At 35.8% G+C, this 20413-nt stretch overlaps 1 protein-coding gene and 1 pseudogene across 1 annotated transcript; both read right to left on the reverse strand.

Moving 5' to 3' along the window:
- Positions 1-5996: 5996 nt before the first annotated feature.
- LOC121238832 lies at positions 5997-7088 on the reverse strand (annotated as a pseudogene).
- Positions 7089-16714: 9626 nt separating this feature from the next.
- LOC121238827 (receptor-like protein kinase FERONIA) lies at positions 16715-19994 on the reverse strand. The gene is given in 2 exon segments (XM_041135873.1): positions 16715-18753; positions 18756-19994. Coding segments are annotated over 2 exon segments (2688 nt in total). The 5' UTR covers positions 19540-19994; the 3' UTR covers positions 16715-16849.
- Between the last annotated feature and the right edge of the window lie 419 nt (positions 19995-20413).

Raw genomic sequence — 20413 nt, forward strand, 5'->3', positions numbered from 1 at the left:
ACCTTTATAATTATTTTGTACTTACTTTCATCTCGACCTCACCCACATACATACCTTTGGTCATTCCACGAATTCTCTTCACCTGCAATGCATAATTTTATGAATACAATAACAAGAGAGTTCAGATAAAGAGAGAGAAATAGAGAGCGAGAGTGAGAGTGAGACATGAGAATACCTTCAAAATATTTACCTTGCATGAAAGTTTCCTTCCGCAGCAATAATTCATGTTTCCTTCCGCAGCAATAATTCATACTTCTCTTGTACTTTAATTTTCTCTAATTCATCTCTAAAATCGTTAGCAAGTTTAAAAAATAATTAGATGAGAGTACCCTTCAATGAAAAATAAAAAAGAGTTGAGTTTTAAGGATATATTACAATATTTAACCAAACAAGTACATACCTCATTTTGTTCCGTCTTCCAAGAGTGCTGCAAAAGAATTTCCTAACATCTTGAAAATGATAGCATGTATTATTATAAAATGCTCAGTATAATAAGATAGTATTAATAATTTAAAATATTGAAATAAGATAAAATATAAAGGTGATTCTATTGTAAGTTAAATAATTTAAATATTTTATATTTTTAACAACGTGGATAGTACAATAAAATTCATTATAGGTAAAAAAATATATAATAATTGTAAACAAATACAAAGACAAAAATACTCTATTTTTTATGTTGATAAAATTATAAATAAAATAGATCAAAAGACAAATGATTCAATTGGAATGAAAGAGATATACCTTGACAAGTAGTAGTCCCCACAAGAGATGATGGCACGTGACGGCCAAAGAACCAAGATAAAAAAGGCTGAGAAACCAAAAAGCCTCAACTATTTGCCTCAAGTTTGAAAAAATTCTTCGCCATCCATATCATCACTATCACTCCAATGTCTCATCTTTTTTAAATCCATGACTTTAGAATGCGTATGTATGTATGTATGGATGCATGCATGAATGTATATGCATGTATGTGTATGTATGCATGTATGAATGTATGCATGAATGTATGCATGCATGTATGAATGTATGTATGTATGTATGTATGTATGCATATATACGTATGACCTTACGAAATTCTGAAGAAGCACCTCAAATCATCTCGTTTAAGAAACATTGAAGCTTTTACCCATCTGTGGGATGCATGTATGTATGTATGTATTTATGCATTGTATGTATGAATATATACGTATGACCTTACGAAATTCTGAAGAAGCACCTCAAATCATCTCGTTTAAGAAACATTGAAACTTTTACCCATCTGTCAAAATTAGAGAAATGAACTTGTCAAATTGTGTGATTAATCTTTATAATTATTTCTCGCTTACTTTAATCTCAACCTCACTCACATACACACATTTAGTCATTCCACGACTTCTCTTCACCTTGAGTGCACAATTTTACTGTAGAATAGGATAACAAAGAGAGTTCAAGCAAAAAGAGAAATAGAGAACGAGAGACAGAGAGAGATCTTTAATTAAATTATTTACCTTTCCCTTCCTCCTGCAATCACTCATGCGCTTTTGTTGTACTTTAATTTTTTCTAATTTATCCCTAAAATCGTTAGCTTTGATTCTTACAGATATATTACAATATTTAACCAAACAAGAACATGCCTCCTTTTGTTCTATCTTCCAAGATAGCAGTAAAAGAGTTTCCTAACATATTGAAAATGATAGCATCTATTACTATAAAATGTTCGGTGTAGTATCTATTAATTTCAAATATAGAAATAATATAAAATATTAAAGTGCTTATATTGTAAGTGAAATAGCTAAAATATTTTATATTTTTAACAGCGTGGATAGTACAATAAACTTGATTATAGTTACAAATATTTTTTAATCATGTAAACGGATATAAAGACAAAAACACTTTATTTTTTATGTTAATAAAATTTTAAATAAAACAGGTCAAAATAAAATGGTAAATAATTCAATTGAGATGAAAGAGATATACCTTGAGATGTAATAGTCCAAAATGGATGATGGCACAAGACGGCCAAAGAACCAAAATGAAGAAGATTGAGAAACCAAAAAGCCTCGCCTATTTGCCTTGTGTTTGAAAAAAATACTTGGCCATCATTATCATCACCATCCCTCCAATCTCTTATCTTTTTAAACCCACAACTCTGGAACGCATATGTATGTATGTATGTATGTATGTATGTATATATGCGTGTATGTATGTATATGGATGTGTATGTATGTATGGATGTATGTTAGTTTGCATGCATGCATGGATGTAGGCATGTATCTATATGTATGTATGCATGCATTCGTATATGTATGTATGTATGTATATGTATGTATGGTTGAATACCTTATAAAAATCCAAAGAAGCACTTCAAATCATCTCGCTTAAGAAATATTGAAACTACTACCTATCTGTCAAAATTAGGGGAATGAACTTGTATGTATGTATGTATGTATATATGTTAGTTTGCATGCATGCATGGATGGATGAATGTATGTATTTAAACCTTTCTAATGAACTTGTCAAATTGTGTATTTAAACCTTTATAATTATTTCTCAATTACTTTCATCTTGACCACACCCACATACACACACCTTTAGCCATTCCACGACTTTCCCATGTGCGCGCGCATGCACTATGCTTAGCCATGTGATGAAATAAGTACAACTCTTCAGTATGAACATCCTCGAAACACGTATAAATGGAATCAGTTCAGTTCTAACAAAGAGTTCAATCAGGCATTTTTAAACTGTAGATAATGAAATATAAAATTATCAAAGTAATAGAGCTGACAAATGTGTTTTATAATCCTTACCTTCTGGGATCATATAGTCTCTTCTGAACTTCTAAGCATAAGAACCTCTGTGAAGTATTTCAACATCTACAAAGAAATACAATGTACTAATAATAAAAGATCAGTGTTTTCATTTACCACTCAGCATAGCGTCTAGTTCCTGAATCACTAACATCTTTATTTATTTCCCAAAAAAAAAAAAAAAACTATAAATCCAATAAAAAAAATCATACAAAAAATGCTCAAGCTAGCAGCAATATACTCACAAAACCATGGATTTGTTTAGCTTCATTTGAAATAACGCTAAACAAAAATGCAACTCGGGAAGAAATAAGTCAATAGCTGGAAAAGCCAAATAAACACAGCATAGCAATTTGATCTAATTGGGTGAAAGGAATGTACTTAATGCAGCAAGTTACTAGACCACTTTCAAAAACCCTTTCAAGAATGCAACTTGAAAGAAATGAGTCGATATAATAGCTGGAAAAGCCAAAATAAACACCGTATAACAGTTTATATTCACAAAACCATGGATTTGTTTAGCTTCATTTGAAGTAAAGCTAACCAAAAATGCAACTCGGGAATAAATGAGTCAACAGCTGGAAAAGTCAAATAAACACAGTATAGCAATTTGATACAACTGGGTGAAAGGAATGTACTTAATGCAGCAAGTTATAGGGCCACTTTCAAAAAACCTTTCAAGAATGCAACTTGAAAGAAATGAGTCGATATAATAGCTGGAAAAGCCAAAATAAACACCGTATAGCAATTTAATCTAACTGGGTGAAAGGAATGCACTTACTGCATGTTACAAGACCACTTTCAAAACACCTTTCAAGAGAGTTATACTGCAGCTCCATCAAACCTGCAAGTAAGTAAAATCAATCCAAGTGGGCTTGAGAGTTGTAGCTTACACAGAGCATTTTAAGGTAAAATAAGATTTTATTTGAACAAGTAAATAGGCCATTAGTATCAACTAAGCTATGCCAAGGAATACAAAACAAATGAACTCAAGCTTGAATCCAATTTTGTTTGTAAAGTTCTTGATCTTACATATTGCAGAACTTTAACCAGTCCCCAACACTGGCTCATTGAACAACTACACGAGGCATTGAGAAGAAATTTGAACAGCCCCTAAACAGAAACTCTTGATGATTAAAAATATATATATATATATATATCACACCTTTATTACAGGTTTAGGGCATGTTTGAAGTCTCCCGTAAATTTGAGTTCTCTATTACAGGCTTCTTGTCATTTTATTCTTAACAAATGAGAATGCATCAAATATTCCGATTCGGCAAAGGAATGCTATGTTACTTTAGATGCACATAGCATTAACATGTAAATCGAGTTCAATCAGGTATTAAACACTTCATATAATGAAATAAAATCAAATTCTCTTTAGCTCATCGGTAGATAAGGGCGTCTGTGAATCCAACATCTATAAAGAAACACCATGCATACTGACAAGCACATTATTGATTCAATTTTCAATAGATTTTTGGATCGAGTGGACTAGGCTAAACAAAAAAATCTTAAAAATTCACAAAAACCTTATTCTTAGGGCTCCAACATAATATCCGACACACTAAAAGTTAGATGTCAGGTTTTGTCAAGATAATTCCAGATGTTACTAAAAATACGGTGCCAGATTCCAGCTTCATATAGCCAATCCAGATCCCAGCATGCACATGTTGGATCTCATGTACCACGGTTCCGAGTAAGTGCCAAATAAACAGGTTATACGGCAAAAAGATAACGGATTTTTGTTTCTTTTTTTAATTTATTTTATATTTTTTTCTCTGTTTCTCTCCCTTACAGACAGCATCAAATGCTTAGCAGAAAATATCTAAACTATAAGCACAATCCCTAAATGTTCAATTCAATGTTTTATTTTCACTCTCATTCATCGTAGTCTCTCCAAATTGCTAAATGACTTACATTTTATCTCTTTTTGATTGGTAAGTAAATGACTAACATTATCTCACAGTCCATCAGATTTTATCAAGCTGTGTCACTTGAAAATACAGTGCCAAACCCTAGTATCTTATAGCCAATCCATTCCCAACATGCACCATGTTGGATCTCATGTATGGGGGGTTCCCACAACTGCCACATAACAATTTATGCGGCAAAAGGTTAACAAATGAAACGGTTTTTTGATGAAATTAAGCAAGACCGTTAAAATAAACAAATCAGACATTTAGAAGAGCTGGTCCATTCCCTCAAATATGTGAAAAGTGAAAATCAGTCTCTTTCACATAAAAATAAAAACAATGTGAAAGTGATTTATTTCTTCCCATGCAATTTAATAAATCTATATTTTATTTTCTGTGTCTTTCATTCAGTGATTGCATCTCTCATGTTTTAAGCCCAATCCCTAAATCTTCATGTCATCTCAATATTGAAAGGTGTATTCTTTTCTTTTTTCATTTTTTTTTTGGGGGGAGGGGGGGGGGGGGGGATAAAAGGGGGAACAAAGAAAAGAAAAGGTCATTTTAAGTCATAAAGTGCATATGTTAGATATTTTAAAGAATTAGAGAAATGTTTTTTTTAACAAAGATGCTTTAATTTGCTAAGAATTTGAAAGAACAACAAATATTAGTGCAGCAATCATGATTTGAGTATATGCTATAAAATTATAAAATTAAACAAACTTATTCGAATTTTCTCTCTTTGATTTTCCTTTCAATCAAGGCAACCAAGTAAGGAAATACGTTGCTTTTCTTCAACAAAATTTTCTTGGCAGCCAAACACTATATTTGGGATTTTCCATTCAATTAAAAAATGAGAGATAGAGAAAGGAAGATAATTACACCTTTCCAGCCATGGGTTTGATATTGAATTCGTCGGTTTCTGAAACCAAATAAAACAATGAAAAAAAAACAATCATAATAAAACAAAACCCCTGAATAACAGTTGATACTGATGATACCAAATTCATAAATAATCCAAAAAATGAAAAAAATAAAGTACCTTGATCGAATGCCTTCGATTGCCATCTATGTATTTTAGTAACTGCTTTCCTCAAATTCTTTTCAACCTGGAAGGAACACACATAAAAGATTATTAAAATGTTTTTTTTTTTGGCTAAAAATATGCAAACAAAATGTATATTGAGGAAACCAATGTAAATTATCAATAGAAACTAAACCCGAAACCCATGCATGTCAAAACTAACAATCTGTAATGTGCCTTTGAGGACACAATCCTGTCTGGTAGGCTAAAGAGTGGGAACTTAAGTCTGATAAATTCGTTGAACAGAAAGCATGGCAGCAAGAAACTCAATTTTTTCATAAGTAGGTAGAACCTCAAAATTTTGAGAGGATAATATCCTGCTGCATGGACCTAATTCATCCTCCGGATGAGATCATTGATGTAATCTTCACTGTTTCCGGCATCACTTCCTTCAACGTAGTGATTTCTCTTCTTCTTCAAACCACCCAGGGGTGCCTTAAGCTTGAATGGCCATAAGAAATTGTTTGTCTCCTTGAAATGGTGTCCAACCGTCATAATCTCATGGATCAGATCTTCCGTGCAAATGATTGCTTGCTTACCCAAAGCCTGTTCAACGATGGAATTATCAGTCAAAGCAATTCTCTGCTTGTTGAGTTTTCCATATCCCTTTTGTAAATCAATTCTTTGACACTCTTCAAATTTGGATACCCATAGGTCACATAAGGCTCAACTCTGTGCAGCATATTCATCGTTGCCTTGTTTACTTTCAGAAAGACACCATTGAATATCTCTCTCAAACGCAGAAGCTGCAAAATCTTCCTGGTCTTTGGGTGCATCGCATTGATACCATGGATCCTGATAATGAACTAGAGCTTAGCTTGTGGGTCAACATAAAACCCTCCCTTAAGTTTTGCCTCATGCTTCAATCGAATAAGCTCTTTTTGCTGCTCATCATACTCCTTTGCATAGAGTTTAGCTCTGCAATAAATCAGCTTACGGCTTTCAACTCTTTTTTTTTTCGTAGCTTCGAGCTCCTGCTTGTTTGCCAGAGCCCATTCCTCATTAATCCTTTTCTGCTTCTTCAATACCGACTCCGGAACCACCGGTCCTCCCTTAACTTCCTCTTCACCCATCTTTTTTTGGATCGCCGCCGCTTGAAGTCTTTGGGTGTGCTGGTAGGTTTCGCCGCTCAGAGAACCCTCTGTTAAGTTTTCCCACAATGTTTAGATTATAGAAAACTAAAGAAAATGTCGGGAAATAATTGATTCAGGGACCTTGCGAAAGTTTTCCATTAAGTGATGAAAAGAGAGAAGGAAACTCCTATATTTGTCTCAATTCAATTCTCTCTCGCTCGCTCGGTCGCTCAAATCTCTCCGGACATCTGTATATAAATTGGTGGGAGTTTTGTTTTTTTGCCGTTGCGGCAGCGAACAGGATTTTGTATTTATTTTTTAAAATTCGAAGGGGATGACGTCAACGAGCAATGGCATTTTTTTTTTTTTTTAGGTTCATTTAAAATTCAAATTGGACCGAGACTCGAATCTCTCTTCTAATGGGTTTTTTCAATTTGGATAAATGTAGGGGTTCATTTAATTTAATTTTTTTTAATAAAAAATCTGCCTTAAATTCACATCACACACTATTTACATAATATAATTTGATTTGAAAAAAAAAAATTTAAATTTAAATTGTACAAATTAAACTATACCATATAGATGATTTGTGGTGTAAAGATCTAATTTATTTTTTTTAAAGATCTAATTTATTTTTTTTAAACAGATTACAAGTTTAATGCAAGGAAAATGCTATGCGCCCCGCTCCCCCTTCCCGTTTCCTCTTCCCGCTTGATGTGGAATGCCACGTTGTAAGTGTTTTAAAACTAAAAACTAAACACGCTTCGTCTTCATCTTCAGTCGAAACGAGCAGTGCTCATTTCGTCTTCAACCTATCCCATTCATCTTCAACCTTCCTTCATTTCGTCTTCAACCCATCCTACACCCACCATTTCATATTCAACTTTCTGAGAAACCCATCCAGCGCCCACCATTTTGTCTTCAACCTTCCCAGAAACCCATCCCGGGCTTGCACCATTTCGTCTTCAACTTTCTGAGAAACCCATTTTGTCTTCAAGCCATTTTGTCTTTAAGCCTCCAGCCATCCGACTGCCAAAGAGACCCATTTCGAGAAACCCACCCTTTCGTCGCCTCCGCTTCAAGCTTCCGTTGACTCACCATTTTCACGTCGACGTCTCGGTAAGGACATTCTATTTCTGCTAATAATAAACAAGAATTTTTTTTTTTACTTATCAGAAAAAATTTCTGATATTTTCTTCCAATATTTGAAATGCTTTGAAATATTGGTTGTAATTTTAGTTTTTAGTTGCTCTTCCAATATTTGGTTGTAATATTGTTAGCAATATGCTCTGCATAACTTGGTTAATTTTGTTTAATTGTTAGCAACCTGCCTAGTATAAATTTGGTTAAATTGGTTAATTGTCGATTGGGTTTTCAGCACTCTCCAAAAAATAAAATAAACTCCATATGCTTTAACATGTAAAAAGAGAAAAAGAGAAAGCGCAAAAGCTAGGTTCAATGTCTATGAGAGTGGAAGAGATGGTTGAATTGGCTTTTGGAAATTCTTAGTTGGTTTTGGGAATATACAAGGAATGTGTTTGGATTATTGTATTCCTTCTGATTTATGAAAACTTTAGAACACAAGTAAGAGAAAAAGGTAGAGGTTGAAGAGAGCAGAAGGCGGTCTAGAAGGGAAGGAAAACCAGAGTTTGGAGATGGGAGGCTGATATGTCTTTTGTTTACGGGTTTATGTGACTATTCCTGGTTTTGGACAAATTTGGAGGTAATTTTAAGCTGGTGCGAGGGGAGAAATGGTGGCCTACACTAATGAGAAATGGGTAAAATTGTCCAATTTTATAGTTATTTGCCCAGCAAAACAAAAAGAAATGGCTATATTTCTTTAATTATTGAGAATGAAAAATAATATGTAGTTGCAATCTTGGACTTTTCTTTTCAATGTTGGACTCTTATGAGAGTGTCTTTGTGTGGCTAGGATGTGGCCTTAACCACTCATGTTCCAAATTTTTAAGACTTTGAAAAAGGGTCAGATGATAAGAGTAAGTTTGGTAAGAGTAGATGGTTGGTTCCTGTATATATTCTGGTCCCTATTTACTTCCACTGTTAATCAATACCCTTATGTTTAATACTTTGTTGGTTCTTAAATTTATATGAGGCCACTAATAAATCATTTGGAGTTGAAGTGGGCTTCAGGTCTAATGGCCCTAATCAGATTGGGCTTGGCCCCACAACCCAATATCAAATGCCCAATCTGAATGACAAATATGCCCACCCCTATTTAAAAATATTTAAAAAGAAAAGACAAAATAATATAAAAAAGTAATTAAAAAATCTAAAATACTATAAAAAAATAAGTAAAAAAACTAAAATTTAAATAAAATGACTTCATCACGTACAATACAATAATAGATGATTTAATGTGTGCAAACAATAAATTTAAATTTACAACACTAAAATATAAATAATGTCATAGATTTTATTCAAATAGCCACAGTCCTGCATCAGTCCTGACAATCCATGCATTTGAGTCGATGACTCGATAGTGATTTCCTGTATGAAGTTTTACTGATTAGATGTACTATCTTTTCTTTAGTCATTTAACTATAGACTTTTAAACCATCAGTAAATTAATGCATAACATAAAATATGACACATTATGAACTCACCTCCACCTCTAACTCTGACAAGTTTTGTATGACGGTATTGAATTTCTCACCAATAAAGGGGCTGGGGGTTCTCCATCCCACGGTGCGTTTATCTCAGTCATCTACAATTAGTCTAGAGTTCATTACTAGGTCTATAAAATCATATAAATTCTAAATCAAATAATGAAAACTAGTCCTGGGCTCCGGCTCCGACGGAGCGGAGTTGTCTTTTCCGAACTCCGACTCCGACAGGTATCGGAGCCAAAATACTCCTCCGACTCCGACTCCGATCTGGAGTCGGAGTCCGACTCCGATCGAAGCGGAGTTCCGATCGGAGCTCCGAGTTCCAATCAAAGTTCTGACCTCCGATCGGAGTCGAACTCCAATCAGAAATCAGACCTCCGACCTCCGAATGGAAGTTTCTAACAGATCAAAAATTTTTCTAGATTTCTAACAAATCGAAATGTATTTGGACGGATGAATCAATTTGGACAGCAAAATTATATGGTGGAGAATATATAATAAATTACTTGTTAATGTTTTGTATTGTTGAGATCGAAGGAGAAGCTCAAAGGTAGTACTTCGAGCTAATTAATCTGGATTAACTTCATCACCAGATCATATACATGTATGTAAATGAGTGAGAATAATATTCATGCATGTATGATGTATGTATATATAGAGAAGAATGATGGTACGAATCTGTATAATTCGATTAATTCAGTTGGATAATAAATTATAAACGTTTGAGAGATGATGGATAAATACTAATAGAATTAAGAGTACTTATCCCACGTCTTTGCTCGGGATATAACTACATAAATATAACTACATAAATATGATCACCAAAGCCCAAGTCCAAATCTGTAAAAAAAAAATACTGAAAATATATAATAAAAAAAAACCTTAAATACAATAGTTTAAAAAGTAAATAACATGTATGATGTAGCCATAAGTTATAACAGTCTCATTTATAACGTAATAACAACATTGACTTAGCCTTGAAATATAACTACATAAAAATTAAACACGGGTTTAACTCAAATATTTTTTTGTTCCATTGGTCATGCCTGAAATGAAGATAGAAAGTTGCAATCAATAAATGAAAAAAATTGATAATAAAAAATTGAACACGGTAAAAGTATAATTTGATTCTTACCAAGACTCTCAAGGGGCATCCGTTCCAGACTCTCAATCATCGACAATTATGTTAGGATTCACAATTAGATCTATAAAATCATAAAAAGTAAAAGTTAGAAACATTAAAAATAATTAAATCATTATTTAAAAGCATATAAATTTACCCGATTCAAGCCTATAGCTCTCGACATCAACGCCAAAGATATCTAGTCCAATGGGCGTTTCACTTATCCAATTCTGAGTGCAAACGAGGGCTTCCACTGTTGACGGTGACAATGAACTCTGATAAGCATCCAACACGCGACCTCCAGTGCTAAATACTGACTTTAAGGCAACCGTAGTGACAGGAATGGCTAGCACATCTCGGGCTACATGGGAAAAGACTGGATATTTGGTGGAATTAACTTTCTACCAAGTTAATAACTGAAATACATCAGTAGGTGTCTCGACAGCTTCCATAAAATATCGTTCAACCTCAGACGTACAATGCATAATATTCCTTGTTGACATGAGTTGATGATACTGTCGTATAATACGATTGCCTCTAACCCCTACAGATGGGTTAGTATCACCTGAGGAAACTGTCGATCCCGTCGGCCTCGAATGTGAGGAGCTACTAGCTGCGGATGAAGCCTGACAACTATTACTGTAGTGATTATATAAGTCATCAATATCACTTTTTAGCAATCTAATAAACTCTGCAGCCTTCACTGCTCCGAGAACGAAATTTATCCAAAATTCTAGAACGACCAACTTAACTCGGGGGTCAAGGATCACAGCCACAAATAGCAATCTATTTATCTTCTCAATATTCCCCCAATATTTATCATATTTGATCTTTATCCTCGTAGCCATAGCAGATAACAATCCACCAGAGTCAGTACAACTATTTTCCAACTAGAAGTGAAGCTCCGAGAGCTCGCTGAAGAATGAGTTCGCAGTCGTATATTTGGATCCAGATAGCCGCATGGTTATTTCATAAAAAAATTTTAAAAATTCAACAAAGTAGCTTACACTGGTCCAATCATGTGCGTCCGGCGCACCGAGTCCCTGTCCTGCTAGCTCCAACAAAGCATACCTCAGGCTCCCATCCTCGACCTCCATCCGCTCGAATGCTTTTTGATACTTCTGTGCCACATTCAACATCATGTATGTAGAGTTCCATCGAGTCGGAACGTCCAAGCACAACATACTAGAACATTCAATCTTAAGATCTTCTGCTATTGCCTTAAACTTGGCAAGCCTTTGAGGGGAACCCCTCACATATCGTACAATGTTGCGGACTCGGGTTATGGAATCATCAACCTCTTTTAACCCCTCAACAACTATGAGGTTAATAATATGAGCACAACATTGAATGTGAATAAACTCGTGGCCCCGAATGACATCATCTCTCACCGTCGTGTTCTGCTTAAACCAATCAATTGCTGTTTCATTGGCACTGGCATTGTCAACTGTAATACACAACACTTTTTGAATTCTCCAGTCCTTTAAACAATCATCCATCTTCGCCCCAATGGATGCACCTTTATGATCCACAATATCTTTAAAGCCAATAATTTTTTTATGCAAAATCCACTCACTGTCAATGTAGTGTGCTGTGATACACATGTAGCAGACGTTCTGTATGGAGGTCCATGTGTCAGTCGTAAATGACACTCTCTGGCCCGTGGTAATAAACATCTTCCTCATTTCTGCCTTGTCTTTCGCATGCCTCTTCATACAATCTCGCATCACCGTATACCTTGATGGAATGGGAAATCGTGGCTCAACAAAGTTTAGAAACTTTCGAAAGTCTCTTTTCTCGACTGTGGTAAATGGCATCTCATCAGTAATTATTATCTCTGTAAGCATGTCCCTCAACATCTTCTCATCGTATTGAGGGATGACCAATTTCTTCGTCTGTGTACCATCAGTGGCTGTAGAAGTTTGGTAACTGAGGTTTGTCTGATCAGTGGCCGCCAATCCCTTCGCTATCTTATATCGTTGGCAACTATTTAGATGTGCTATTAACACATAGGTGCCTTGCTTCTTCGAATGGCATCCACAAAGTTGTCTACAATAATGGCATCTTGCTACCGGATTCGCAATATCACCAGGAATTTTGGTGAAATGCTCCCATGTCCACGACCTTTTTTTAGAAGGCCGTGGTAGTTGATCTTGCTCAATGGGCATCTCCTCCTCTTCGTTGAACATATCATCATCCTCTATATCTACTGGGAGTGGGAACCGACTACTCGCACAAGATGTAGCTGCTCTAGATGTAGCTGTTCTAGACGTAGCTGCCCTAGACGTGGCTCTAGGGTGGAAGTATCCACCGGTGTAGGAGTTGTAGTATTGGCATCCGCCACATCCCCTTGTGGACGATCATCTCCACTAGGTCTAGGATCCATATCATAATCAATGAAGTTGAAAAAATAAATTAGAACCCACAAATTAGTTTAAAAATAAACTAGGCTAATTTAAAATGTTAAACCAACGCAAAAATAAACTAATTTAAGCCAGCATCTGAATAAGATTAACTTTGACAAGTAAGGAACATACAAGAAACTGAATAGAGGGTTCGTTCATAGAGAGAACATTTATGTTTCACTGAACATGTCATTCATATTTTTAAAAAACTTTCTATCCATAAGGACCAAAACAGAAAAAACCATCAATTTACAATACATGCATACCTTACCTAAAAGTCTGTTCGAAGAGAGGTTCCTCAGGCAAGAGTCGAGATGAAATATATTTGACAAGTACAGGTTCGTCCATAATCAATAGTCTTTCATCTCTCTTAAGTGATTAAAGATTGTACTAAAAAATGTTTGTCTCCTTGAAAATGAAAAGTTCCTAATCGATATTTGATATTGGTTTGGTATCTTATTTGTGTTTAGCACGAGAAAAATAATGAATTTTAATTAGCAACCAAACCTTCATATATAACTCACCAATAAATGTCCTTATATGTTTATCGTTGAAAAATACAAATTATTTCCTTGCTAATAAATGTTTTAAGTTTTAACCTAATATGATCAGTACATAGCTGCAAATTATATACACTTGCGAATTATCACGTAGTAGTACCACGTCCCACGTTTTGGTTTGATCCTAAACGTTACAAGCCACATCAAATCTTCAATAATATATATTATAGCCACATCAATAATTTTGCACACCCGTATTTTGCACACATTGACAGTTTCTCATCATTTTGCACACCCGTAATACAAACTGCCCTCATGTTTGCAAGAGAATATATTCTTAATATTTACAGTCAATATCTTTCATGTTGGTTGGACCAGCAAAGGCTCCTTCCCCACTTAGAAACATCTCTTACACATTTTATCAAACACATTGCATGCATACAACAAAACTTACAAACACATTATACACTTTACCAAACACATTTCCTTATTACAAATTTACAAAAAAAATCATCTCAATCACAACTAAATACCCAGAATTGGAATCGGGCTCGGAATCGGATTAAGGAATTTATGAATCGGATTAATCTTAGGGCTCGGAATCGGGTTCTCACTGTACGGGTCAGCTCGGATTGAAGTCGCGCACTACGGAGGAGCAAGGACTCACGGCGGCAACAGAGAGGGATTGGATTGTAAGGTGGAGGTTCAGCCGTTCAAACTTTAGAGTTCAGACGTGAGACTTTAGAGTTGAGAGAGAATGAGGAAGAAGGAAGAAGGAAGAAGCCGAGAAGGGAGAAGGAAAGGGAAGGGAAGGGGGGTCTTGCGTCGTTTGATTTTTTTTTTGAAAAAAATCCAGGTGTAAAACGACGTCGTTTTACACTTGATTTTTTTTCAAAAAAAAATCGGTGTCGGAGTCGGAGTTCCAATGAACTCCGACTCCGACTTCGACATCAGGAGTCGGAGCCATTCCGCCCTCCGACACCGTTTTCCGACCACTCCGACTCCGATGGAGTCGGAGTCGGATCGAATTTCGAACGGAGTCAGAAATCTCAGAATTTTGCCCACCCCTAATGAAAACAATAACTTTTTGTAAATCATTTAAAATCATAAAGTTATCTGATTCAAGCCTATGGATGACGATGAAGATTGTTTGAAATCACCTATTTCTCATCCATCTTAATGGTCATTATTCCCAATAGTTGGAGGATGCAAAAGTTTATTTTCTTCTTTACTTAAAATCCCAAGTTTCAAAATGATTGTCGAAATTGTAAGTGCTTAGTTGAATAAACAAATTGTGTTATTCTCATGGGCTTCCACGTCGAGCAATCTAGGAAGATGGGCTTTCATAGGATACTTGCTGTACAGGCAAAAAAATTTGAACTCTGGGTTGACAATGGGTGGTCTTTTATTTGTCAAGAGATGCCTCGTGTTAGGTTGCCGGGGTGGGAGAACATTGAGTGGCTGATGATCAGTTTGACATAGAATTTGGAAATGGAAGGATGGAGATGCTCTATTATCAGTTTGACCTAGAATTAGGAAATGTTATCTGAAGGGCATTGAGTAGTTAAAATGGAAGGATGGAGATGCTTGTGGCTTGGGGTATAAAAAGAGAGGAGATGATCACTACAATGCGTAAAAGTAAAACAAAAATAACAATAAACTTAAAAGGTTTAGATCGAGGAGGATCATGTTGAAGGGATCCTCAAAGAAAATGAAGTGAGGAATTGCAGTTGAGAGTCATGTACAAGAGATAAAAGGATTGCGGTGATCACATGACAGACGCGACTGCATCAATGCAAAGGTTGAGATGATTTGTAAATAGTAGAATAAAAGTTAAATTATTTATTATATTTTATGTGAAAATTTAATAAAATTATTTTGAGATGTAAAAAAGTTAAATTTTTTATTATATTTTATATAAAAATTTAAAAAATTATAATGATGAGATAGGATAAGTTGAAATAAATTTCGAATACAAACGAGGACTCTTACATAAATTGTTAGCCCAAAAGACTGAGATGTCACTCACATAGGTTGTTAGAAAACCATAGAAAGAAAAGAAGAGTTACGGTACGCATGAATTATTTAAAATAGGATCTGCTTTTTGGCAAAAATTTATGTAATACTTATCTATTTAAAATTTATATAAATTATTTCTCTAATGTAAAAGACTCTTTTCTCCCGTCTAGCTTTTGATATCGTCTCCTACATAATATCCCCATTTTATATTACTTATAAGATAAGTAGATCAAGACGTCAAATTACGAAATAAAATGATAGGACCGTGCTACGTCCACTGCTCCCAGAACTACAGTTAGTATAATTGTTCTTCATTTTTTTATTATCTTTTTTTACATGTATTTTTTTATACTTTTTAAATATTTTTTTAAAAAAATAAAAAAATAAAATATTATTAAAAAATACTTTCTCAATCACTAAGTAAAAAAAATTATAAAATAAAATAAAATACTTCCTTAATCACTAAGTAAAATAGTTCCGGTTAGTTATTTTAATGTGTTTTTTTTTTTTTTTTTTTGCCTTTTTTTACATGTATTTTTCTAACACTATTAAATATATATTTAAAAAAATATAACATAATTAAAAAATAATTTCTTAATTATGAAATAAAAATAAAAATAAATAAATAAAAAATGCTAGCGGGAGCGGGACGCTTAGCATTATCCAAAATGATAATATATAATCAAAAAGCTCAAAGAGTCAAAGGGGTTTGGAGTTTGGACACAAGCCATGCTAGCTTCCTCAGAGTCTCACGAAAAGAAAGTCGTCGTTGAGGAGGGAGGACTGAGGAGGGCAAAAGTCAGAAACAGCCATTCCCACTCCCCACTTCATTCCATTCAAAAATATTCTTTACACCAATCTGTCTTTGTGAAACATAAAAGCAAAACACGTCAATATCGCTGTCATGCACTCTAAATAGCAATCCGCGCTTAAAAGCTAGCATTTATAAATAAAGATGGACCCCATCCACATGGAGTAGCCACAATTACTGGCAACTCGCACTCTCACCATGACACGTATTCGAATGATTTTTCTTCTATTATATTTTACAAGATGAATTATCGTTGCAATTTCTCATCCATAAGAGAGAGAGAGAGAGAGAGAGAGAGAGAGAGCACGGACCAGTAGCATAGTATGAAACTCATATTACCATCCCAAAAACAAATAATAATAATAATAATAAAAAAATCAACTGCATCTAAACGAATAAGGATAAAAATTAGAGACATATATGACCTGCATGCTACGATTGACAGAAGAAAACATACCGGTTTACTCAAAGTTTGCAATGTAATCAATCATTTGTGATCTCAACGTCCTTTTGGGTTCATGATCTGCGAGAACACAGCACTTGGTGTCAACCCATCCGAGTCTTCACTGGCTACACTTCGACCGCCTATGCTCATATTCATTCCACTGCTCCTCGAGTCGGTGGCATTACCATCAAAACCTGGGGATGCATCAGGATCCTTCCCTTTACGGGGCACTAATGGCTCCTCCTCGATATCCATTCCACCAATGCCTTGGCCACTCTCCTCCGCACTCTCCTGTAGCTGCAAAGCAAACTCTAGGTTCCACAACACATCACCCATCGATGGCCTTTCAATGCCCTGATCAGACACACACTTCATTGCAGTCTCAGCAAACTTCTTGAAGCATTCGGAAGAAATCTTCCCCGTCAGAGAAGGATCCATGATCTGATCAAGAATGCCTTTCTCGTGGCAATGAGCTGCCCACTCTGCCAAGCTCACTTGTTCCTTTGGAAGTGTTGGGTTCAATGCTGGGCGAGCACACAAGATCTCAAAAAGAACAACTCCAAATGAGTAAACATCAGATTTTTCGGTCAGTTGCTGCCTCCTGAAGTACTCAGGATCCAAATACCCAAAACTACCTTTAACAACAGTGCTGACATGCGTGTTATCCAATGTAGGACCTGTTTTAGATAAACCAAAATCAGAAACCTTAGCAACCCACTTCTCATCTAAAAGGATGTTTGTTGTCTTAACATCTCGGTGGATAATGGTGTGCTTGGCGCCAGTGTGGAGATAGTGTAAGCCACGAGCAGCTCCAATGCAGATCTCAAGCCTTAGCTTCCAGGGCAGTGGAGGTTTTTGGCTCTTGTAAAGATGCTCACGCAGAGTTCCATAAGCCATGTAGTCATAAACAAGAATCATTTCACAGTTTTCTTCACAATAGCCAATCAATGAGACAAGGTGGCGATGGCGAAGTTTTGAAAGCATTTCAATTTCAGTTTGGAACTCATGTACTCCTTGGTCGGAGAGTGGGTTTCCACGCTTGATTGCCACTTTGGTTGTTCCACCATCAACTTCTCCCTTGTAAACTTTACCAAAACCTCCAACCCCAAGGAGAAGAGCCTCGTCAAAGTTCTTGGTGGCTGCCTTGATCTCAGCAAATGAGAAGTGGCGGCAAAGGTTTGAAGGAAGTGAGGACGCGTAGCTTCCTGTAGCGTTTGTCTTGGCAGAACCAGCAGAATGTGAATTACCATATAGAGAAAGTGGAAGCCACCCTGAAGGACCTTCACTTGCACTTGACTCCTTCCCATGCCTACAGCAACGGGAAGCAGCAATAAGAAAGAAGCCAACAACAAGGGCTAAGGTGATTCCACCACTAACAACCCCAATGATAATCACTTTCTGATTCTTTGTTTTACCATTACCAGATGATGGTCTAGCCTTTGGTGGGTCAATCACATCCTGTCTAGGAAGAGGAGTAGGATTAGGCCCTGCGAGATTACCCTTTGAATCATTAACTTTGAATATTTCTATTCCATTCAGGATTGCATCATAATAGTTGGGCTTGTCAGACGCATCTGGATGTAGTTCAAGCCACAGATCCTGCTGTGGGCTTCCACTTGGAACAAGAACCACATAATCCTTGTACACTGGAACATCATCTTGCTGACCTGCCCATGCAAGAACATCCGCCCCACTCATAGCAGTTTGATTGTAAAGGAAGATATCAAACACTCTTTGATTGATCTTGGTTATATTTGGGGCAATCTCGCAGAAATGAAGCCGAACTAGGTAAGTGAATCCTGAGTCGACTGAGAAAATCCAAGTCAAATTGTAATTGAGATTGATCTGAGGATTTGGCCCCATTGATCTTGCAGTGCTATAAACATTAACTGGTGCAACATAAGTAGGCACATCTGTCGGATACACAATGGTTGTGTTTGGATCAGCAGCCAATGTAACCCGAGCGCAGCCCCATAGAGGTATGGCGAGTCGTCATACCAAGATCTATAAAGACCTGTATCCTTGGATGGCGAGATATCATTTCCACCCACATTCAAGCGATAAACATTCTCAAGAGCAGTGCTATTGCCGATCTCAAAAGGAGCAGACTGGCCCACAATCATGGGACTTCCATCAGTGGAACCATAAATGTTGGGCATTGATACAATCTCAATCCCATTCACGAATGCAAAGGCCTTCGGAGCTTTGGGAGACGGGACGAAAGTTATATCCAATTTGTCACCATCAACATTTATCGAATACTCTTTCACAATAAATGCAAAATTCAAAGCTTCCGTGGTCTGTGAAACACTGAAGTTGTTGAGCAGAGTATACGACCCTGCCGTCACCGAGAAGATGGAATTGGAGGCAGTTAAGCCCGCATAAGAAGCAGGGTAGAAGTAAAGCCGTACAAATTTACGACCGGAGATAACAGGAATACTATATGTAAAATTGGAGTAGAAGACCCTAGCAGTCATGTAAGGGACTTGAGGAACCGAAGGGTCCTGAGTAGCAGCTTCGGAGGTGCTGGAGTTCCCACCCGCCATTAGATACTTGGACTTAACATCTGAGGTCCACTTCCGGCCATCGGTATCAGTGGTTTCCGAGGTTGCTCCACAATCTAGGAGGACTTTCTCGGTCGGAACAAAGTTTTGGGCCAGAATAACATGGATCGATGCGAAGGCCAAATAAAGAAGGATAACGGGTATAGCAGACACAACAGCAAATTTATTGGTGTTCGTCATCTCAAAACTAGAAGTTTTCACAGTTTGACTACAGTTTAAGAAGTCCAAAGAAACCGCATAGCTCGAAAAGAAAAATATATGGGCTGCTTAACACTCAAATCAGATCGAAACTACTGCATAAGAAAACAAGATTTTGCAACAACTAAAATTACAGATCCGAATACCCCAACTAGCTAAAAAGGATATTGACTCAGCAAAGAAATCAGTCAGAACCAAGAAACCGCACAGCTCGAAAAGAAAAGGATCTGGGTTGCTTAACACCCAAATCAGATCGGAAAGGATGAGAGATTAAGAGGATGAAACATAGAATGGAGGAAAACCTGAGATAGCAGACAGCACAGGACATTTCTTCCCGAAGAGCTTGATCGCAGGGTCTTTTGCTTCCGACATTTCTCTGATTCGAGGAAGTAAGATTGCGTTGGGCTAGTGAATTCTCAGATAGAATATTGAATAATAATAAAAATTATATAAAAAATAATAATAAAATAATAAATAATAATATTTTAAAAAATATGAGAATAAAGAACAGAAGAGTTACGAGGAACGAGAAGACGGAAGTGATTTTAGAGCACTATTATTAAACTCGAGTCTAATCTTTAAAATTTGATGATTTTAACTTTAAAATTTTTACATTAGATTTATCATATGTTTAAATGTCAAATTTTTAATTATAGTATATTCATCTTTATTTTCAAATTTAAAGACTTACTATTCACATTCTATAACTATTATTTTATTTATTTAAATTATTATTTCTTAATTTTGAGCCACAATATATTTAAGTTAAGAAATAATAATTTAAATATCAAATTAAAATATTAATTAAAATATAGTTAGTGTAATTGTAAAATATGAAAAAAATAAATTAAAAATA

Source organism: Juglans microcarpa x Juglans regia, chromosome 7D (assembly GCF_004785595.1).
Source record: "Juglans microcarpa x Juglans regia isolate MS1-56 chromosome 7D, Jm3101_v1.0, whole genome shotgun sequence".
NCBI classification, from domain to species: domain Eukaryota; kingdom Viridiplantae; phylum Streptophyta; class Magnoliopsida; order Fagales; family Juglandaceae; genus Juglans; species Juglans microcarpa x Juglans regia.